Source organism: Typopeltis vanoorti, chromosome 20, assembly GCF_054136105.1.
Source record: "Typopeltis vanoorti isolate ZY-2024b chromosome 20, IOZ_Tvanoo_1.0, whole genome shotgun sequence".
NCBI lineage: Eukaryota > Metazoa > Arthropoda > Arachnida > Uropygi > Thelyphonidae > Typopeltis > Typopeltis vanoorti.
In genome coordinates, this window is record NC_143568.1 from 61,610,943 (window position 1) to 61,635,620 (window position 24,678).

A 24,678-nucleotide genomic window follows, 5' to 3' on the forward strand; every position below is an offset into this window, starting at 1 on the left:
ATATAGAGTATTATATTGTCCAATACAAGACTGCTTGGAATTGTAAATTCGGCATAATTCAGAAGGTCGAATTCAAGATGATGGTAGAGCTCTCACAGTACTACCATCTATAAAAAGAGAACTAGAAGTTAATATGAAAATTACACATATTTTTCCTTCTGAATGTTCCAGATAAGATTTATTCAGCACATACTTGAAGCTAAGAAAAATTGTGGAAGGGAAACTGGGAGGAGAATAAGTTGAATTCAGATTAAATAGAGGTTGTCAGGATTATATTTTTACTTTAAAACAAAGTTGAAAAATCATGGGAATATAAGAAGGATGAGTATTTCAGTTTCATAGATATTGAACAAAGTATACCCTATTTGATCACAAAAGAAATTAAGAAATTATGAAAGAATTAAACCAAGAACCAGTAATAAAAAAAATTAAAAAATATAAACATAAATGGATGAAACACATTCATTCAAAGAATGAAAACAGAAAGATCACCAAAACAAGCCTTAAAGTACAAGCCATTAGGAAAAAGAAAGCCAGAATGGCCTCTTAATCAACGATGACTTCTAAGGCCGAAACAGGCCTAAATCCTTGATACGCATGATGATGAGATATTGAACAGCCATATGTCAGTATGCCAAGAGAATAATTGCTATGCAAAATGCTAAAAGTATTTGGTGTAAATGGTGTCTACCGTATTTACTCGAATATAACTTGCACTTTTTTCCCAAAATTAAAGTTAAAAATCGTGGTACAAGATATGTGCGGGGATTTTCAGAAACTAAAGTTTTTCAGGAAAAAACTAAATTGACGTTTATAATTAAATCCTCAGTATTCATTATAATTTATACTTGCTCACTTATTTATAAAATGAATGAATTTAAATTTTAATTATCGGCTTATACAAATTAAGTGGATATTGAATCCAACATTATTTCAAAGCTGAATATATAGAAACTGCAAGAGTTTCATGCTGAATATATGGAAACTACAAGAGTTTCGTGTCGAATATAGAAATTATAAAAGTTTCGGCAGATCCAAGCGTAAGCAACCTTTCAGGACAGGAGCAACTCGTGGTAAAGATGGAGTAAGTTCGGATCACTTTCCTTAGTATTCTCCGTAATGCAAAGCACATCTCCTTGCAGACGTATGATGCTATGCATTATGGGAAGAGATCACTACCCAGACTGGTTTCAACCTTTGTTGAGGTCTTGTCAGTGGGAGCCAGACCCAGGTTGAAATGATGCAGAATTCATACTTTCCCATATGCGTTGCCAAAAGGTGTCACATGTTAAAAGGTAACAAGAATTACTGAAATAAAGAGCCAAAAGGCTTCACTTCGGCGATGCAAAATTATATAAATTAAGTGGATATTGAATCCAACATTATTTCAAAGCTGAATATATAGAAACTACAAGAGTTTCGTGCCGAACATAGAAACTATAAAAGGTTGCTTACGCTTGGATCTGCCGAAACGGTAGATCCAAGCGTAAGTAACCTTTCAGGACAGGAGCAACTCGTGGTAAAGATGGAGTAAGTTCGGATCACTTTCCTTAGTATTCTCCGTAATGCAAAGCACATCTCCTTGCAGATATGTATGATGCTATGCATTATGGGAAAAGATCACTACCCAGACTAGTTTCAACCTTTGTTGAGGTCTCGTCAGTGGGAGCCAGACCCATATGTAAAATATAATACCCAGGTTGAAGTGATGCAGAATTCATACTTTCCCATATGAGTTGCCAAAAGGTGTCACAAAGGCGTAAGCAACCTTTCAGGACACAGGGGCAACTCGTGGTAAATTTGGAGTAAGTTCTGATCACTTGGCTTTATGGAGAATACTAAGTAAAGTGATCAGAACTTACTCCACCTTTACCACGAGTTGCCCCTGTCCTGAAAGGTTGCTTACGCTTGGATTCACTGAAACTTTTATAGTTTCTATATTCGGTACAAAACTCTTGCAGTTTCTATATATTCGCTTTGAAATAATGTTGGATTCAATATCCACTTAATTTATATAATTTTGCATCGCCGAAGTGAAGCCTCTTTATTTCAGTAATTTCATTAATTATCAACATTATTTATGCGATTGACCACTCATCTTCATCACGCAATATATTTAATCTTTTGTGGCAATGATTTTGTAATTAAATTAATTTTTTGGATAAATCATGTCTCTAATTATTTCCGGCAAAATCATGTCCCAAGCTCTCAAAATCCAGTTGCACAACAGTTCTAATGATGGTTTCTTAATCTTATCTCCACCCCCACCCCCCTGCACAATCCAAGATTGAGCATAAGTCAGTGTTCTCACTCCCACACTTCCTCTGCTGATTGCCTTCATCTCTGTGCACATAATTGGTGTGGTATTAACAAAAGATCATGTGATTCACTGACAAAGGCAAGCCGACGATTGTTGGGTTGAAATATGATAACTTCAACCGGAATTCCAAAATATCTGAAACTGTCATAACAACATTCACTATCTATTTCTTAAAACTTTAAACTTTTTTGTGTATAAGCTATATGTGAAACATTTAAATTTCTTTTTTCGTAAAGTAAAATCAGCTATGCGAGTTATATTCAAGTAAGTACGGTGTAAGTCAGCACTTAAACAGAAGGATATACAAGAAGATGATTTGATGTGTTAAGATGGCACTAGAATTGGAAATGTTAATATCAGCACTTTACTTTAACTCTTAAATAAATTCCTAATAAATTGACTAACTCCTTAAAAAGTTTGATTTGAAAATCACCAATAAAAACAAAGATTATGAAAACAAGGGCAGGATCATTGAAAACTTGTCAGCTGTTTATGCACAATTTTTATTGTAGACGGTAAATTAAATATGGCTAATAAACAATAGAATAATTAAAACTGGTATAGTATGGAGTCAACTTAATAAGTTTCTATGAAATTAGAGAGAAATAGGTAAAACGCTGCTTATAAGAGTATACAAGATGTTATTCCAACTGTTTTTTTTTCCCTCTATATATACCTTATTCCATATAAATTTATGCAGCTAGCCTACCAGTCTTTCTTATTCTGTTCTCTGTTTATATATTTAATTTGCCATTTCTCCATTGAAAATGCAGTTGGAATTTTCCATGTTCTTGCCTGTTTTGATCTTTTTTATTGCTAATTATTATGAAAAGTTTATTACAGCTGTTCAGTTTAGTTAAAGAATCCAGGAGAGCTTGAACTGGATTTGTTTCCTATTTTTACATTAAACCACCTTCCCGTACCGTACTTCATCAGCTCTAACTGCTGACTTAAAATTTAAATATACGCTATGCATTGCTCCATATAATGTTCCAAACTGTAGCATTCTGAACAGCTTTTACCTCTTGGCATTTTGTCATGTGTTTTTTTCCAGGTGTACAAAACTTAGATACAGATTCTTTTTTATATTCCCATTATTTTTTAACTATTTGTCTTAAAGTAAAAATATGATTCTTACAATGCCTGTGTTGCTTAATCTTGAGTAAATTATTAAAACAAGAATATAATTTCTGTCTTGTAATTTATTACTAACCCAACTCTCATATCCATAAGTTAATATTGAAGGCTGTTTTCGTATACCATTACTTGGTGTTTTGGCTTATTTCACTCTCTTATTCCATATAAAATTAAGTCCCTATAAACTGATTGTTTCTTTACTATACTCTACTTATTCTGTTGTTTATTTCCATATTTAATTTGCAGCCTTCACTAAATGTGCCTAAATAGCCGAAATATTTTACTTGTTTTACAGGTTCACTAAAAATACAGGTGGTAGTTTTTTTTTGTTCTTGCCTATTTTCATGTTGCTGATTTTCATATCAGATTTATTAAACTCTAGTCAAAAGAATCCTAAAGACTTGTACTGGATTTCTTTTGGCATATATCATCACCTTCATAAATTAAAGAGCTAAGCTGAATATCTCCAGTTTTGATGCCATGTCTGATGCCACTTTCCTTCATAATGTGATCCATATAGATGATGAATAATATTGGAGATATCATGCATCTTTGAGTTACGTCTGATTTTACATCAAACTATCCTTTCTCTACTTCCTTCAGTTCTGACTGCTGCCTTACAAATTAAATATAGATTATGTATTCATGTTTTTGTGTCTGGCCACATCCAACTTTTTTTAAAATAATTACTGAGATAAAGAGCCAATAGGCTTCACTTTGGCAAGGTAAATTTATTTAAATTAAGTGGATATTGAATCCAACATTATTTCTTAGCCGAATAAGAAACTCATCATCATCAAATTCCTGCCATGGAATTTGATGATGATGATGATGATGTACAGGATATGATAGTACTAGATGAAAAAAATTACATCATTACTAACTTCCTATCTGCAATTTCCTCCAAATCAGTCTGTTACTTGTCAAGACTCCAACATTATCAGATCTTATATTTCTATTGCCTAAGGCACATTGTACCGTATAGGTGGATTGATACGGCACATTGTACCACATCAATCCACCTATATCTTGGTCTTCCACTGGGTCGTTTTGCTGCCAACCTGGCAGAGAACACTTATTTTGCTAATCTTTCTTCGCCAATTCTGTCTAAGTGACCATACCACCTGAGATTAGCTCTGCTAACGCATTCCTGGATGTTGACAATGTCAAGTTCTTTCCTAATATCCGCATTTTTGATATGATATTGCCATTGATGCCATCTGTTCACGCCTCTAATCTTTCTCAGGACTCTCATATCTGTGGTCTCTAGTCTTTGGTCAAGTGTTTTACTTCTGACCCAGCTCTCAGATCCGTAAGTTAAAATTGGTTTGAACACTGTCTTGTATACAGCTAATTTAGTGTTCCAACTAATTTCTCTCTTATTCCATATGAATTTATCAATTGACTTCCCACCATACCAGCTTTGCTGATTCTGTTGTCTATTTCCATATTTAATTTACCATCTTCACTAAAAATCGTGCCTAAGTAGCTGAAATGTTTCACTTGTTCCTCAGGTTCTCCATTCAAAACACAGTTGACATTTTCAATGATTTGGAACTAATAAATCTTTGGAACTAATAAATGAAGAGAGTGAAAAAATGGGATTAAAAATAAATATCACCAAAACTAAATTCATGGTCATAAGTAAGAAACCAATTCTTAATTTAGCACTTTCTTTAAATAGGAAACAAATAGAAAGAGTGGCAAAGTTTAAATATCTCAGATGCTGGTTAAATGAAGATTGCAATCCAGAAATGGAAATAAAAGTTAGAATTGAAATGGCAAGAAAAAATTTTCTCTTGATAAAATCAACACTGTGTAACGCAGTTTAAACTCAGAGCTTAGAGTACGGCGCATGGTTAAATGCTATGTATGGTCTGTACTGCTGTACGGTGCAGAAACTTGGACCTTAAAAACAACATCAATAAAAAGACTTGAAGCCTTTGAGATGTGATTATACAGACGAATGTTAAAAATCCCATGGACAGCAAAAACGTCCAATCAGGAAGTACTGGACCAAATGGGGAAATCACGTGAACTTTTAGATACCATAAAAAGAAGGAAAACTGCATGTCTTGGTCACCTACTTCGTAATGAAAAATATAAGATACTTCAACTGATTATAAAAGGGAAGATAAATGGAAGAAGAGGACAAGGAAGACGAAGAAAATCTTGGCTGGCAGACATTAGACAGTGGACTGATATGAACTCTGAGAGACTGCTCAGAGTAGCTGAGAATCGCTCAAAATTTGCTAAGGTGGTCACCGACCTCCGATAGGAGATGGCACTCAAAGAAGAAGATATGTGAGTATTTCTGGCAGAATATAATATCATCTGCTACAGCTACCTTTTCACCTTTCATGTTTTTTTGTACCTCAAATATTTATATTCCTGATTGCATTTCTGTTGAACATCTTCCACCAATTTCTGTCATTTTGTTTCATTTTAATAATCTTTCAAAGTATGCAACAAAGACCACTTTCTCCTGTGATTTGAATTTGCAGGATTTTATTCAGTGCGTGAAATGTTTGTCGAGACAATGAAAGAATATGTAGAAGAAAATTGAAACTGGAGAGAGAATATGTATTAAGTGCCTGTTAGGCAACAAGAACACGTCAAATATCAACAGTAAGATGGAAAATTATGTTATTGATATTGAACATGTGGTCATGAAAATAGAGGAGAAAGAAATGAATATTAATAAAGAAACTGTGTGCTTAAATGTTATCCTTCATAGAACAAAGTGCAAAATTGGAAAATTGCAGAAGCAGCAAGAGTTAATCAGGATTGAAAAAAGAAAGAAGCAGGTGATCCAAAGGAATAATAAAAACCGACCAAAAAAAACAAGAAAAACAAGTTAAGGAGAAAATTATGTATGGAGACTCGATGATCAGGGGAGTACCTAACGAAAGTGTGACAAAATCGTGTTTCCCAGGCACAAAAATTCATGATATTAGCCATATCCAGATGCAAAAAGGTAAGTCGAAGGAAATCGTCTTGGTTGGTGCAAATGATTTGAGAGGTGAGAAGTATTCTGTGAGAGAGGATGTAAAGGAGTTGTTAGAAGAAACAAAACTGAAGAGTGAGAAGGTGAAGACGTTAAATCTCCTAGCATGCTATGATAGAGGTGAACTGAAGAGGAGGACACTGATTGCCAATAAATCTATACATAGATTGTGCAAAAGGAATGACGTAGAATTTGTGGATGTGTGGTCTCTGTTTAACAGAAAGAAGGATTTGTACAGTGCTGATGGACTACACCTAAATGGTTTTAGTGCCAGGTGTCTGGAGAGAGAGATTTGTTCACCGAGCATTCTGAAGTGTAAATGCAGGGAAAGTTAAGCAATTAGGTGGAAGCAAGTGAGTTTGTGTAGAGGTGCCCATGAAGTGAGTGAGTGTGAGAAAAAATCTAGTCTCTCAATCAAAAATATTGAATAGGTTAGTCAGTTCAGAAAGTACAGATGAGTAGGGGGGGGGGACTAAAAGGATGCTGCAGTTTCTATATACTAATGCCAGAAGTAGCAGGAACAAGAGGGAGGAGTTTTTGGCATTGGTTTAGTGCAACCTCACCAAAAGTTATAGGCATTAGTGAGACTTGGCTAACAGCAGATGATGTAGCTACAGGGATTGAATGTAAAGGGTTTAGTATTTTTAGGGAAGATAGAGAAGATGAGATTGGGGAGGAGTACTGCTGATGATAGCAGATGAATTTCTGCCAATAAGAATAGGAGACAGGTGGGAAGGTGGCTGTTCATTTGAAATAATTTGATGTGAGATTAAGGCCAGTAAGACAAAATATACAGTTGATTGTTGCTAGGCCAAGGAGTTCCACAGACGATCTGGAAGACATGCATCGCCAAATTCGTGCAATGAGTATAGGTCGAGTGATCATTATGGGGGACTTCCACTATGGAGATATAGACTGGAAGGAAGGAAGATCACATGGTAGGAAGAAAATATAATTTATACACCTTCTAAGAGATAATTACTTAAAGCGGCATGTGATGGAGGGAGACGGGAGAGTATTAGACCTAATCGCAAGATCAGAAGAGCTATCCATAACTAAGGTGACCATGCAGTCTTGACTTGGGAGATTGTAAAACATGAGGAATATTCTATCAAGAAGGGGTATTTGTGGAACTATAAGGCAGGCGATTATGACATGCTTAGGAAAAAGCTTAAATCTGTACCATGGCATAAAACACTGCAGAGTAAAGATGCTAGTAGTGCATGGGATATAGTTAAGGGTCATCTAGAGGAAGCAGTATTAAATTGTATACCTAGGGAAAAGAGGGTTAATCAGATAGGAGTTAGATTGATGAGTAATATCATTAAGCACGAGCATCTTCAAAAGAAGAAATTACTGTGGTGGGTATATGAAGATAAAGGTGACCATCAAACTCATGAACAGTACAGGGTTCAGGCAAGAAAGGTGACCAGCATGACAAGGAAGGCAAAATCAGATTGCAAAATATGAGAAGAATTTAGTTGAGCAGGCCAAAGGAAATCCCAAAGAGTTCTTTCGTTATGTGGCAAGTAAAGGAAGAATGACTATGGAAGATTAACCTTAATGAGTGATGATGGTCACGAGGAGACGGAAGCAAATAAAATAGTTGAGTTACTGAGTGACCACATTGCAAGGGTATAATCATCCTAATGAGATTACTTCTTTAACCTGTGTTATAGACATTAATGTGTGAATGAACAGAGATGGATGAATTCGATGTTCTTATGATATTGCAGAATCTCAATGTAAATACAACTCTAGGATATCCGCTAGTGTTTTGCGAGAATGTGGAAGGGAACTGGTTATGCCTTTGACTAGTCTCTTTAATTTAAGTCTCAGCTCTGGTAAAGTTCCAAGGGAGTGGAAAGAGGCAAAATAATTCCTTTGCATAAGGGAGGTTCTAAGACTGCAGTAGCAAATTATAGACCAATCAGTATCTTAGGCATGGTAGTAAAAGTACTAGAATAATTGGTAAAAAAGAGAATTCAAGAATGGGTTAATAAAAATATGATACTGTATGAGGGTCAACATGGCTTTGTGAAGGATCAGTCATGCCTTAGTAATTTGGTAACTTTTTCTAATAGAGTAACAGCTGAGTTGGATAAAGAAAATGGCTACACGATTTTGCTAGATTTTGCAAAGGCATTTGAGAGAATGCCACATGGAACTCTGTTACACAAATTAGAACAAATGGGTGCTGGAGTGACACTGGTTAAGTGAATAAGAAGGTTGCCGCTGTACAGATATCCAAAAGTGATACATATATGGAGGGGCAGAATCGAGGTAAAAACAGGTGACTAGTAGTGCTGCAAGATTCAGTGCTAGGACCATTGCTGTTTAATTTGTACATAAATGATATAGGAAATAACCTGAAAGAAAATATTCAGTTGTTTGCTGATTATGTGAAATCTGGTATAATAATAGTTAATCAAGGCAATCAATGGAGCTTGCAGGAAGATTTAAATAGGCTGTCAGTATGGGCAAAAGTTAATATTTGTCAGTTTAATGTCAAGAAATGTAAAGTTATGCATTTTTGGATAAATAAATTACAAGTCGTGCACATCACATTGATCACACTGTGCTCCAGGAAATAGATGAAGCTAGAGATTTTAGAGGTGGTGATAGACAGAGAGTTAAAGTTTAGAGGATTGCTAAGGTAGCCCGTAAAATTACTTGACTGTTGAAGAATACATTAAGTAGACATAAGGAAGATGTTATTCCTCTCTATAAGACCTTGATACACCCACATCTGGACTACTGTGCTCACTCATGTCTGGCCCCCTGGGGATGTGGAAGCAGTGGAGAGGATTCAGGAGTGACCAAGATGGTGAGTGACCTGTGGAATGTTCCCTATGAGGATATAATTGAAGGTTTGTGGATTGCAGAAGTTGGCTGATAGGAGAAAAAGAGGGGATATGATAGATGCTTAAAGGGTTTTATAGGATAGATGCAGGGGAAATGTTTCAGTACTTTAAGTACACGGGATCATCCCCTGGAAGTTGAATAAAGGTGTGGTTAGTAGAGGTGTGAGGACTAGACTTTTTGCTTGGAGAGTTGTGAATGAGTTGAGTGTTCCCATTGTCAGTTGTGAGTGGTCTGTTAATGGGTTTCTCGTATTCTCTTAGAGTACATGGTGATTTACTTGCTTGGGAGTTTTAGTATGCTTTCTTCTTTTCCAGGACTGCCTCTTGAATCTCTTCAGTCTACCATGAAATTTGGAGTTTTCTGTCTTGCAAACAATCTCAATGCATACCTTTCTGGTTGTACCAGTATTTTCTTCAGAGTTTGCCACTGATTCTTCCAGGTTTCAGTTCTTTTTCACTTTCATTTTTTTTCCTTCGGTAATATTTGTATTGAGTCTGCATTTCATCTTGAAAATTTCTTGACTTTGATTCTTTTTAAAACTTTTTTTTCACCTGTTTTTCTCTTCTGTATGATATTCATTTTTATCCTGCCCAAAACTAAATAGTGATCACTTCCTACTTGAAATCCCTTACATACTCTTTTTTCCTTTACCATTGTAAAAATATGTCAACACCAGCATAATCAATAAGACTACTTATTTCTGTGTTGCACTCCATTTGAATTTGTGCACATGTTTATGTTTAAATATGATGTTGGTGATGGCTGCTCCATGTCTCCTGAAAACAAATCTACTTATCCATTATGAGTATCTTTGCTCTTTTTTCTCCAAATTTTTTAAAATCATTTCTCTATATTTGGGCTTTGTTTCCTCCTCTGCTGTTTACACCTTCAACCAGGATCAAATTTCCATTTTTATTTCACCTGCCCTCTCTCTCTCTCTCTCTCTGATGACAGAAAAACCTCTCTGTTTCTTCCTTAGTAGAACCTCTGGTTTAATTATAGGCACAAGTTCAGTTTGAAATTCCTCATTTTGAAATGTACCTATATCAGTCTCTTTGAAATCACTTATCATTCAAAAAGTTTGTCGAATGCTCTAGCTACTCCTTTCTTTTCCTAATTGCTATTCCTACAATTATTTATTACTTAGCAGAATATAAGCTTAATTGTATTAGACTCTCATCGGTATTGGGCATATCGCTTGCAAATAACTTCATCACAATCCTCCCTAGTTAAGTCAGTTTCCTTCATATTTTGCCGCTGAGTCTCCAAAGTATGATTCTTGTTTTCAAACGTTTTTATTTTTTCTCCATTAAGATTTTGTATAACAGCCTCTGTAGCTCAGTTGATTTCAGCAATATCATTTAGTTGTAAGATCTTGGTTCAAATCACATCTAGGGCATGAAGAACCATTATCGGAAATTTTCAGATACAGACTGGCTAACTCAATTTAAAGTGAGTTAGCCAGTCTGTATGAAGGTGTCACAATTTTTCCTCTTGGAAACTCGGCTTTTTTCATAATTCACAGTTCACATTTCACAATTCACAGCCATAATACACTATGCAGATAGCATTAACACGTTGACCGCCTTATGAATCAAATACGATTCACACTACATTTTTTCATTGCGTTGCGTGAATCATATTTGATTTGCATAAAGATTTTTCTTTCAGGCCGTGTAGTTCACCCATGATTCATATCTAAATGAAATGCTCATGGGTAATGGAAATGTGGGGCCTGGTAAACAGGTTTATATAGTTAGCACGGTAGAATTTCAACTACATGTACAACAGGTGACCTATTATAGGGGTTTTATTTTTACCTGATTTAGGCCAATTTCTAATGTTGAATAAAACAATAACAATGGTGCTAAATATTTATTTATAATATATGTCATAAATGTGTCTTCAAAGACAAGAAGTATAGGCTTTTACCTGATTGGATAGATCAATAAAACTTTTGCTTTTGTTATAGTCCATAACAGCTTCCGGCTTTTGCACTTCATTACCATTTCTTTCTGTAAGGGATTTCATTTTGTTTGTGTGCTTTGTTGATAACATAAGCACTTCACGTTTATCGCACCAGTTTATTACCACCACCCCTGTGTCACTTTCTTTACCAATTATTTCACCCTTTTTCAATTTCTTCTGGATAACATCCTGTGGAATTCCCTTTCGAATTTTTCTCAAAGTGCCTACAAGGTGTGTTTGTCTATTCAAAAGTTTGTGCACTAATTCAATACTGGTATAATAATTATCTACAAATATTGTGCGTCCATTGTCAAGTAGATTCTCACAAAGTCCCATAACAATTGAAGTTGGAATACTATTAGTAGTATTGGTCTTTTCTGCACCACGGTATATCTTGAAATCATATGTATATCCATCTTCAATACACAATTTGAATAGTTTTATGCCAAATTTGTGTCGTTTATTCTTGATGTATTGATGAAAGGCAAGACGACCTTGGAAAGGAACTAAAGTTTCATCTACACAAATATTACTTGATGGCGTCATTATTTTCTGGAAATTTTTTCTTATATGATTTATGAGAGGTGTGATTTTATAAAGTCTTTCAGAAGTATTTCCACCCTCGTCTGTGAAGTGCCAGTTACTGAGAAGAAGATAGAACCGATTCCTTGACATAACTTGTTTGATTTCTGTAGAATAGAGGATGTTATTTGACCAATAACACTCTAATTTTGGCATCTGCACTAAACTGAAACCAAATTTGCAGACCCAAAAAATCTTCATTTCATTGGGATTTGTGTTTTTCCACTTTCTTATTCTTGCTTTTGGTAAAATTGTCTTACTGAGTTTTTGAAGAGCGTATGTGTTAGTTTCTTGTACCATTAGGTCCAGCGGTCCTTCATCAACAAACATAAAAAAGAAGTCTACAGGATGTTTATCATGCATTTCTTCAATAACATTTTGTTTTATTCCGAAATTATTATCCACAAACTGAAAATGTTTTAGATTATCACCTGTAATTTCATTCCATTGTAGGTCGGTTGAATTCACATTTCCTAGTATTTCATCTGAGGAAGAATCATTAGTCAAATGCAGATTTCTTTTAACATCATCATCATCAATTGTTTGTTCTACAGAATGAGCAGCAGTAAACTGAGATGTACTAGGAGTGAAAACTTTGGTATTACTAGTTGTAGATACTTCTATTCTCTTTCTAGCAATGAGAGAATCAGAATCCGAAGACACAGAACTATGATCACTTCCGTTGTAACTTTCCGACAAATATTCGTATGGTGCGTCATCAGATAGAACTTCATTTATCAAGGCTTCTAAATGACGTTTTTTTTCGTAGTCTCCCATATTAGGGCAATTTATAACAATATTTATCACTATAGCAAATTTATTCCATCAGACAAAACACTGAATGCATATAACTGTTCGTACGCATCATAGACATGCAAGTTTGACCTTGTGTGAAGTGCGAATCATGTGTGCACCGCTCAGCCCAGTCAGTGAAAAAATTCTTCTCAGGCTGTGTGGTGCACACATGATTCGTACTTAACAAATCTATTTAGCTGCATGAAATAGATAAAAAAAAATCATAAAATATGATTCTTTTATGTTACTTTCAGCAAATTGTAAAATAAAAAGAAGTTGGCCTGGGGATCACAAAATTTTTTAACATTACGGCAGTCAACGTGTTAAATGCCATATTAGAGCATTAATTAGGTTTCAAGTAAGCCATGTTTTAGCCTAACCTGAAAGTGGGATGGAATTTTATATCCATATGCTTCACACCATTGAATTGCTCAACTTGATTTTAAAACTTTCTTGCATATTTTTCTTTTCGATATGATATTGATGTTTATCCTGCTTAAATGATATTTTTTTCATGCTTCTTTAGACATCTCCAATAAATGAGGAGGTGGTCTCACACTAGATAATGAAGTGCATCTCCTACTTAAAGACGATCACAAACATCCATGCCTATGGCAAGATTCAAACCTGCGACTTGTTGGTTGGAGAGCGGATACACTATCCACTCAGCCAACCAGGTCGATCATTTGGCCAAAAATGCTGTTTATATATATAGATATGGCATGGCTTAATTTTTTGAAACTTGCTTTTTGTACATGTTATCTGCTAATTTATCTATTTATATTTTTATTACCTTTTATACTACTGTAACCTTTAGAATGTTGCAGTATGACCTTGTTTGCCTTTGTGCCAGTAAACCACAAACCAGCTAACTCTTTATGTATGTTTGCACACTTATGTACACTCATAGAGTCCCAATTAAAAAAAAGAAAGATCCTCATGTTATTCATATATATTGATAATAAAAGTTTTATTATATATGAATGATTATTAGTTTTATTATTAACAACCAGAAAAAGTTGGTTATTAGTTAGACCCAGAAATTTTCACCAAGTTCTGTCTGATCAGATAACAAAAATGTTATCCTAGCCAAATGGATGCTTATGAAGAAGATTCCCTGAAGTTTGTTTCAAACATTTGTTAATGATCAAAATTGATGGACTTCCTAGTGGACATAGAATGAAGTCTTATGTGGAATTAGGACCCAAGTTTACAACTGCAATCCAGAAACTAAAGTTCCTTCTGATTGTTATTTATTTGATGTCAGCAGTGGTATTTGCTAAATCACAAGATGCTGTCAGAAAGTTACAGCTGCATTTTTTTGTATTTTGACAAAAATATACAACACACTTTATTCTCCTCACTTAGCACCCTCTGGCTTTTGTCTATTTCCAAAACTGCAATTATTTTCTTAGTAATGCACAAATGGAACAAGTAACTCACTCTGTTTAGATGTAATTTTTCATGTAGAGCAGAAATTAAATATGAAAACAGATAATAAAATTAAAGCTAAGTTAAAACCAATTATATAAATTGATATGGAATGAGGAAAAAAAGTTGAAGATTTCCTTGTGAAAACCATTCAAAGAAGGAAAAGTCGATGAATAATAAGAGTAGGAAAACATTAATCACAAAACGTTAATTTTATGGAAAATGTAATTTGTTATTAGAATGGTCCTTCATATGATGAATTTTCTTCTTTCTTTTCTTAAATTAAAAAGATTTTGTTTAGAAAGTTATTTGTTTATTAAATTTTAAAAAATTCTACTTTGTCTAATCTGCAACTACTCATTAGATCTGTTAAGAATTCATGAATGTATAACTTACATTAAAAAAATGAGTAAGATTTTCTTGTCAAAAGTGGCAGAAAAGTTTTTTTTTTTTTTTAATTCAGTGAATTGACAAAATTTAGTAGATTGAGTTGTGTGTTTAACAGTACATACAGGGTGTTCGGGATAAATTTGACAGTTTCGTAAGGAAAAAGAAAATCTTCTTTGTATCTATTAAATTTAATGAATTGACAAAAAAACATTACAGGCAGAGTTAATTGCAATACTATCAACAAGATTTACTCAAAATAACCACCATTAGCATCGATCACAGCTTCAATTCTGCTTCGGAACCTCGAACAAGCTGATGCTACAGTCTCCCTGGGAAGGGCCGCAAAAACTGTTTTAATTTTATCCATTAACTGGGCTTTTGTATTACTGGAAGTGCGATTGGTGTCTTTTTCAACTGCGCCCCATACAAAATAATCCATGGGGTTAAGGTCTGGGGAGTTTGGAGGCCAAACATTTGGACTGGTGAAGTCGTAGAAATTTTCAGACAACCATTTTTGACTTTTCCCAGAGGTGTGGCAAGGGGCCGAATCCTGCTGCCATACATACGGCCTACCATTGGCTACCCTTGTTATCCAGGGCTTGACTACAGTTAGCAACTCCACGAACAAAGCCCGAATTCCAATGCCAGGGTTCTTCAACACCTGTTCCTGCAGATTTGCGAGGAATTCTGCTGTACGAACGCAATCAGATCGTCTGCTAGGGATCTTTCTTCTTGCTACATCCTCGTAGTCACCAGTGCAAGTCTCTAGTTCATGCCTGATTGTTTTTACTGTATTCAGGGAGCATTGGGCAGCAGTCGTAATATCCTTATTTTGATGGCGGGCACGAATCATCATGATACAAGTTATTCTCTTCCATGATTCAGGTGGGTTCCAGCTATCCATCCTTTCTGACATCTTGTATATGAATGAAGAAGGGTCCAAACTTTTAAATGAAGAGAAGTGTGTGTTAATACATGTAACTTACGGAAAAATATAATTAATTATAAATATGTCAAATTTATCCCGAACACCCTGTATATGCATTCTTTGTAATAAGAATGAAACCTGTAATCAAATTTGAAAAGTCAAGGTTTAATGCTTATCCAAAACTAATAGGAGAAAATTTTATTAGAGTGATATATACAAAAGAATTGTGTACAAAAAATTAACCTATCAAATGGTATGTTAACATATTTCCAATTCTAGGTATTAGCTCTGGAGCAGCTATATGCCTTAGGTGCCCTAAACCACCGCGGTGAATTGACTAAAATTGGTCGTCGCATGGCAGAGTTTCCTGTAGATCCCATGATATCTAAGATGATCTTGGCATCAGAAAAATACAAATGCTCAGAAGAAATTTTAACCATTTCAGCAATGTTATCAGTGAATAGTGCTATCTTTTATAGACCAAAAGATAAAATAATTCATGCTGACACAGCTAGGAAGAACTTCTTTACTTCTGGAGGGGATCATTTAATGCTCCTTAAAGTTTATAACCAGGTTAGGATTATTTTCTTCATGTGTAAACTTTGAAATTTTTTGAAAATGTTTAAAACCAAAAGCATTAACAACGATATTAAAAATCCTTCCTATATAAAAAATAGCATACATTTTCTTTCTCTCATATACATACTGTTGCTTTCTCTCCCTTTTCGATACAAAATTAATAACAGAAAAAACTCGCATACAAAGATTATTTAATAGTATAATTTTCGCCTGTGTGTCACAGGCATCTTCAGTACATTAAGCTCAAATTAAACAATAACTGACAATTCCAAAAAGCGCTACCTAAATATCTGGTGTAAGATAACTAAAAAGGTCAATAAATTTCCTTAAAAAAAAAAAAAAAAAAAAAATCAATACAACAAAAAGTTAGGAAAGATTAGCTGATTTGTAACATACTATCTCCCATAAAGGGGATAGACGTAAGCCGTCGGATCTGTTTAAGTTAGGAGAATGAAGTAGAGTTTCACATGTTTCTTTATAAAGGCGTTCCATGAGAAACTGACTTTTGTGAAGAACTCTTGTCTTTCTCCAATGAACACTGTTTCTAGTGAAGATGGCATGTTCTGCAAGTCCAGACTTTTCGGGTTTAAAGTATTCAATATAAGATTGGTGTTCTTCTAGCCGAATAGAGGCAGATCTTCCCGTTTGTCTGAAATAAGATAATCCACAAGAGCACAGAATCTGGTAGACACCTGGATGATTAAGATGTGGAAGCTTGTCCTTAGGAGAAGTGAGAAAGGTGGAGATTTTTCTAAACGGTCGAAAGGCAACAAAAATATTCAGTGGTTTTAAAACTTTTGCTATACGTTCACTGATGCCTTGTACATAAGGGATAGTAATGCGCGTTATTTCTTCTGTGTTTGAAGAGGAAGACATATTAAAACTACTCAAAGTTCTTTTAATGAAGCAATTCTTATAACCATTAGATAGAAAGGAAGAAATTATATATTGTAGTTCTTTCTGTAAAAGATCGTCTGAAGAACAAAAGGAGTGGGCCCGATGAACCAATGTTTTAATAGTTCCTGCCTTTTGACTGGGATGGTGATGAGATTCCGCATGGATATAATGGCCTGTATGAGCTTCTTTCTATAAACTGAGAAATGTAGGTTACCATCTGGTTGGCGAAGAATTAGAAGATCTAAAAAAGCTAACTGCTTATTTGATTCTACTTCTAGGGTAAACTTGATCCTAGGATGAAATGCGTTTAACTTAGTGAGAAATTGTTGAAGTTCACTATGCCATCTTCTCTAGACACAGAATTCATTGGAGAAAGATAAGAGTTCTTCACAAAAGTCAGTTTCTCATGGAACGCCTTTATAAAGAAACATGTGAAACTCTACTTCATTCTCCTAACTTAAACAGATCCGACGGCTTACGTCTATCCCCTTTATGGGAGATAGTACGTTACAAATCAGCTAATCTTTCCTAACTTTTTGTTGTATTGATTTTTTTTTTTTTTTAAGGAAATTTATTGACCTTTTTAGTTATCTTACACCAGATATTTAGGTAGCGCTTTTTTGGAATTGTCAGTTATTGTTTAATTTGAGCTTAATGTACTGAAGATGCCTGTGACACACAGGCGAAAATTATGCTATTAAATAATTTTTGTATGAGAGTTTTTTCCATTATTAATTTTGTATCGATATGTCTACTCACGGTATACCTCTTTTAAAATTCTCTCCCTTTTTTCTCTCTCTCTCTCAAATAGCTGTATAATAAAGTTCCATTTTAACTATATGAATCAATGATAGTTCATTTAGCAAGAACAAATCTTTTTGTGGAGGGGGGGTAATAATTTTCTAAGAATTTCACTGAAACAGATAATGCACAGAGTAATCAAAATTAAAGTATCCCTATTTAATGCCTTGTGGAGTGATGCTCAGTGATTCAAATGTTGCGAAATTTTGCAGGGATTGCATTGTATGGAAGCAATATCTGAGGAATAAATGTATGAGGTGCTGTTCATTGTGCTGTCCTTATCAGTATGATACAAGTATGCATCCTATGCACAGTGTGTTCAATGGCAGAACACAGTTGGTCAGGACTAGTGTTGGGCACATGCTGCCTTATGCTGTCTTGCTTGCAGTGATGGCAAGTTATCAGGATGATCCCAATAAACCCTGTCTTTGAGAAATCCCGAGAGTTGGAAGTCATAGGTGTCAGATCAAGTGAACGAGGTGAACATGCAGTGGGAAACACGGTGGCTGATCATTCTGGCTTCCATGAAATGTTTCTCAGACCTCCTGTATGGAGGGACTCCATTCTGCATGAAAATCACTGAATTCATGCATAGGTGCTGCTGCTAGCACAACAAAATTGTTTATCATATCAGACAACCTCTCAGCAGCAAGTAAGTAGATCACAGAACCTGACTGGTTAATGTGCTCAAAGAAGAATGGTCTGATGATAAACGAAGCTGTAAACCTTCATCAGACTTTAACTTTGGATGAATGCAAAGGATATGATAATTTAACAATAGAAATGCTTAAGACAACTAAAGAAATTGCTGCTGATAAACTGCAACTGATCTTTAACAATGCTAGAGACTGAAAAGATACCTAAACAGCATACTTAAAACAATGAATGCTGTGCATCACATTTTTACTTTAAGGAACATCATTGAACAAAGCATAGAATTTTGAAGCCCATTATACCTAAATTTTATAGATTATGCTAAAGCATTTGACAGTATTGACAGAGACACATTATGGTTAAGTATTAAAAGATAGAATTTCCAACAAATATGTGAGAATAATCAAAGAAACATATAATTGGAGTAAAAGTTGTGTTATTGCACAGTAAACAACATCTGAATGGTTTGAGATAAGATTTGGTGTGAGGAAGGGTTGTGTAATATAGTCATCTATTGGATTATGAGAAAAGTTACAGGTACAAAAACAGGAATTAAATGGAATCCTATGTCACAGAAGGTCTAGATTATGCTGATGACAGTTTTGATATCATCAAAATGCAATGATATATGAGCAAAATCAGAAGACTTGTATAAAACAGCTGAAATGGTTGGTCTTAAAATGAATATGACTAAAACAAAAGTGCTTAAATTAAATAGCAAATGCCACAAAGAGATCAAAATCAATCAGTATGCTATAGAACAGTATTTCTCAAACTGTGTTCTGCAGAAAGTGAATAAGTGTCCTGTGAAAAATTATCAAAATTAATGAGTCTGAAATGGTTTTAAATACTGCAACAAGCTCAAACATGTTTGAAAATTAGGCGCCCCTCACTTTCCGTGTGGATTGTGCTCTTAAGGCCAGTGTGCGCTGGCCTTGACTCAGCTGCCAATGGTTGTCGACACCTCTGAGCGCGAGTCAAGTATGGAGGAATCTATTCTAGGAAATGTGTAGTCACAAGCAAGGTCAATGTGATGCGGCCTGGCATGCCTTTAGTGTGCACTTAGCTTTACATTGAATATGAGACCGATGATACCCAACTCTAACCAAGGTGTTCTGTTAAAATTTCAGGATTTGTGAATCGTAGGGAAAGTTTGAGAAATGCTGCTATAGAAGAAGTTAAAGATTTTACCTACTTGGGAACAAATGTACATACTGAAGGTGGAACTGATAGCGATATAATGGAAAGACTGACAAAAGCTAATACTGCTTTCAGAAAATTAAATAATATATGGAAATCTTCAAAATACCATAATAAAACCAAAATAAAAATCTTCAATAGCAATGTTAGAGCCATATTATTATATGGATCAGAGACATGGAAGCTGACCAAAAAACAGGAAGCTAAATTGAATACCAAATAGTTTTCATACCAAATGCCTGTGTTAAATATTAAAAATATTTTGGCTCTTATACCTGCAGACTTTTTTGTATATTCACCTCTGTAGTCTGCATAATTCAGTTGGACAGTTTACAGATCTCTATTTATTTCTAATGCCTCACTCATGCAGACATCTTTGTGCACACTTAATAAGTCAGAACTAGATGAGCACACAGCTATCCTTCATCATAATCATCTCCCTGATCATGCACATTTGTATTATTAACACAGTCCCATAATTTAGTTGCACTTAAACATGGATTCTCACCATTCCTCCCATCATGATCTAGTTTCCCTGACTTTCCATATTAAATCTCATACTAATAAATAATTTTTCTAGAACTCCTAATACCAAATGTATTCAAGTGCAGGCTATATCCCTCTTATATAGATCCTTTCTGTATAAGAGAGGAATCTGTGCTCATTCGACACCTGTTTATCGTCTCATAATAAGCCTTTTAGTAAAAATTTAGTAGTAAACCTTGAAAGAGTAGAAATCCTTGATAACTGAAATTCCACACAAAATAAAGATCAATCAGTGTTTACTTTGTGTGGAATTTCAGTATGAAGGATTTCTACTCTATCACAGAAGCAAGTCACTCACATAGCCAAATGCTGTAGTGACTGCTGTTATTGCAAGAATCGTTGACTCAAATTTAGCCTGCTGAAGCTCTAAGTTGATATCAGTGATCTACCACTTTTATTTTACTGGGGTGGTTCAACTGAACACAGTCCTCAAAATTTGAATTTAATTGCAGCTAATGAAACACCTAAAATTGAATACTTTGAAATTAAAAAAAAAAAAAAATGGCCACAAAGTGCCATTTTCTTCATTCTTTTCCTATGTATACACCTCTAGAAGTCTTGTTGTTTAACTAATTTCAGCCATATTTGGAATTTACACTGATTGGAAAGAAGGCAACGAACACCATAGTGTGAAGAACAAACAGCCATGGCGTCCATCTTGATAAGATGTAGGATCTCCTTTTTTCTACGATGACTGCAGCAATCCTGCAGGGCATACTTTCCACAAGCATATAGTCGGAATTTTGGACCATTCTTCCTGTAGGTATGTAATGAGATCCTGGACTTTTGTGGGGGTGAATATCCCTTGACCTGAAGTTCATCTCACAGATGTTCAGTAGGGTTGAGATCAGGGCTCTGTGAAAGCCAATCAAATGTGGTGACGTGCATGTCCACAAACTGCAGTTACAGCAGCAGCCTTATGACACAGTGCATTATCTTGCTGAAAGAGACAATGGTCAGTTCCATAGAAACTCCACAAAGTAGGAAGCATTGCATTGTCCAGAATGTTTAGATACCTCTTGGAGTTCAGTGTTTATGGCATCGCAAACAGAGGTCCGAGGCCAAATCAGGAAAAACAGGACCATACCATCATACTGTCACCTCCAAATTTCAGAGCTGGTTTATGCATCTGGTAAGAGAAGTTCATTGGGCATCTGCCACACCCGTCTATCTGCTTAGTAGAGGGTGTAATGTGATTCATCAGTCCATAATACATCTTTCCAAGCTTCTAAGTCCTACTGTACATGCTCTTTACACCACTGAAGATGATGTTGCATGTTGGTGCAGGTAATGTGGGACTTGCATATTGCCATCCTACCATGGAAACTCGTATGTTGTAAGCCTTGGTTCTGAATGTTCTTATGTAGATTCGTGTTCCAGTCGATGCTTGGAGTGCCTTATTCAATGTGTCAGCCGATGTATTGGGGTTTTTATATATTATCCTTCCTAGGCCCCTGCTGTCATGTTCAATGAATGTAGTAGATCATCCACTCAGGTAGTAGTTGCAGTTGGCTCCCTACACATCCATCTCAGTATGGTATTGCTAATTGTTGACCTGGGATGGCCCAATTTGTCAACAATTTGCCAAACAGATAAACCTTCAACATGTCATCCTATCACCATGCCTCTTTCAAACTCTGTCAGTTCCCTTCTCACAGCCATTTCACCTGGACACAGTAACACTGACTTGGGAGCATCATTCCTCCAATTTATACTGGTTACAAACACAATTTGTTACATGGCATGATGCACCTTGCCCATGTGGGTGTGCATTGACTTCTTTCCAAGCAATGTATGTGGATCATATCAAAAGTTCTATATACCATACTCTATTTGAAGGTCTGTGCATTCATCGACCTTTGATATAATCTCTTTTCTGTCTTATCACTGCTGTCAGTGTTTTGGTAAATCTTCTTATCAAACCAGATAAACTCAACTTTTTGTTGATGCTTTTGTCTGGTCTCTTCAAAATAAACCTTGTAGGAAGTAGTGAAACATTTGCAATGAAGTGATTATTTCACATTAGAAAATAAATATAAATTTAGAAGATTTCATATCATGACTATGGAGGGGAAGTACTTTCTATCCATACTCTTCCATAAGATATTTAATGAAACTTGTAGCCTTGCATTGTCATGCAAAATATTTGAGTTCCGACCTAAGTTAGATTCTTTCTCCATTTTGAAATCTTATTTCATAGAACAATAATACCAGAAACAGTAAACAAGCACATTTTCACTCAGTCTGGCTTACGGCTCATGTGAAGAGCAAAACTATTCCGTCATCCCACTGACCACAATGTGTAGAGCTTTTAAAATGACCATCATGCCTATTTCTTGTATTGTTCATGCTTCTCTGAGAATAAACATAAAAAACAAAATATTATTATAGTAATAATAATATAAACTTTTCATGTAGTACTTAACTTCCTATTCACAACTCTCCTCCAAATTAATCTGTAACTGTTCCTCCAATCTTGTCAAATCTTATATTTCAGTCTTCCCCAGTCTTTTTCTTGCCATCCTAGATTGAAGGGAAGGTGGGGGGGTAAATAAAACTTGTTATGTTAACATTTCTGCTCCCATTCTGTTTAAGTGGCCATATCACGTGAGGTTAGTTTTGCTCACACATTCCTGAATGCCAACAGTGTCAAGTTCTTTCTTGATATTCTCATTTTTAATATGATTTTTCTATTGATAGTATACCATGAAATTAATGCCATCTACCCAGTCTTTGATGAAGTGTTTTATTTCTAACTCAGATCCATACGTTGAAATTGACTTAAACACTGTCTTCTAGATAGCTAGCTTAATGTTTTGACTGATTTCTCTCTTATCCCATATTTAAATTGACATTTTCACTAAAAATTGCACCTTGATAGCTGATTTTTTTTTTTGTGATTCCCACCCATGAAATTTTTATAAACTGAGTGTAGGTGGATTTCCTATTTTTATATTAATATTATATATTTTTGTATTATTTATTTATTTTTAACATAGCCCAAAAACTCTGATCTAGAAAACAAACAGAACTTTAACTTTTTCAAGCTTCCAATATCCAAGACAGTGTTCTGACAAAATCAGCCCATCAATGTTTTACTTGTTCTATAGGTTCTCTATGCACCTGATGTTTTCACTGTTCCTGCAGATTTTCAGACTGTCTTTTTATTGCTGATTTTCATACCAAATTTATTATAGAGTTATTCAATTTAGAGAATCCTGCAAACTTGATTTATTTAGGAGTATAAGATCATCTGCATAAAGTAAAGATCTGAGATTAACATGTTCAATGTTGATTTTGATTGTCACTTTCTGTTGTAATGTGCATCCTTGTCTCACACCTGATTTAACATGAAACCATTTTTCTGTACATCCTTCACTTCTGACTGCTGACTTACAGTTCAAATATAGATTGTATATTGCTCGATATGATATCCCAATACACCATATAATTGTAGTGTTTCTAACAGCTTTTCTCACATGTCATGTCATATGCCTTTTTCCAGATCTATAAAACTTAAATACAGATCCTTGTTATATTTTAATGTCGATAATGACATTAAAATGCCACTGTTATTAAAACTGTTATTATAAATTTATTTGCTTTCTACTGGTATATTTTTATCATCTTTTTCTTCCAGTAGTTCCAGTTGTCTTATTTAGGAATTTTCTGTAGTTCATAATAGTATCTGAATTTTCTGAACAGTATTTACAAATTTGACCTGTAGAATATTTGAATATATGACTGATTTATGTAAATTGATATTTTCTAATTTAGTGGGCTGAAACAAATTATTCTACACAATGGTGTTTTGAAAATTTCATACAACATAGATCTATGAAAAGAGCAAGAGATGTTAGAGAACAATTAGAAGGACTAATGGATAGAGTTGAAATCCAAGTAGTTTCTAATCCTTCGGATACAGTTGCTATTAGAAAGGTAAGAAGCACTTCTAGACCAAATGTTTTTAACTTGATTTGGATTGATTACCGGCTTGTGTCTCTAATGCTGTCTTTTGTTATATAATCTATAAAATTATTCACTTTCTTATGATATATTTTTATCATCTTTTTCTTCCAGTTGTCTTAAATAGCAATCTTAAAAACTAAGTAAACTTAGTAAGTAAACATGGACTCAGTAAACTGAGTCCATTTTTACTTACTCTTTCCTCTTGTTCCTGCTTTGTCCCTTATATTTTTGTTCATATGTGCACAAAGTTAATTTATCCATGGGTATCTGTTATCAGGGTAGTATATATTCCATAACATGAGAAATGCAATGTTTAATTACTGCAAAGATGAAGAGTAGGTTTATGCTATATTAAACAAAACTGCAGTTTTTTAAATTACCAGTGATGTGACTTTAAATATTCTGTTATATATGATGGTGGAGAAGTTGTAGAGTACACTGAGGTGATGTTGATAGAGAAATACACTGAGTATATTATTTTAGTGAAATAAATTAAATATTATTAAATTATAAAATGTACTATATAAGAAATTTTTGTTGTGATCCTTTATCCAAACATAAGCAAACAGAGTTTGTGCTTCAAGTATCTTCATGGCTATGTTACTTTTA

At 34.7% G+C, this 24,678-nt stretch overlaps 1 protein-coding gene across 4 annotated transcripts in view; it reads left to right on the forward strand.

Annotated features, from left to right (window-relative positions):
- The window catches only part of l(2)37Cb (DEAH-box helicase 16 lethal (2) 37Cb), a 311,532-nt gene that overhangs the window by 253,528 nt on the left and 33,326 nt on the right, over positions 1-24,678 (forward strand). For 3 of the 4 annotated variants that reach the window (XM_090410204.1, XM_090410206.1, XM_090410205.1), the window contains 2 exons: positions 15,703-15,996; positions 23,878-24,039. In XM_090410204.1, coding sequence (XP_090266330.1) covers positions 15,703-15,996; positions 23,878-24,039 — 456 coding nt within the window. The remainder of the gene's footprint in view (positions 1-15,702; positions 15,997-23,877; positions 24,040-24,678) is intronic. The other variant, XR_016550053.1, reaches the window with a different exon arrangement.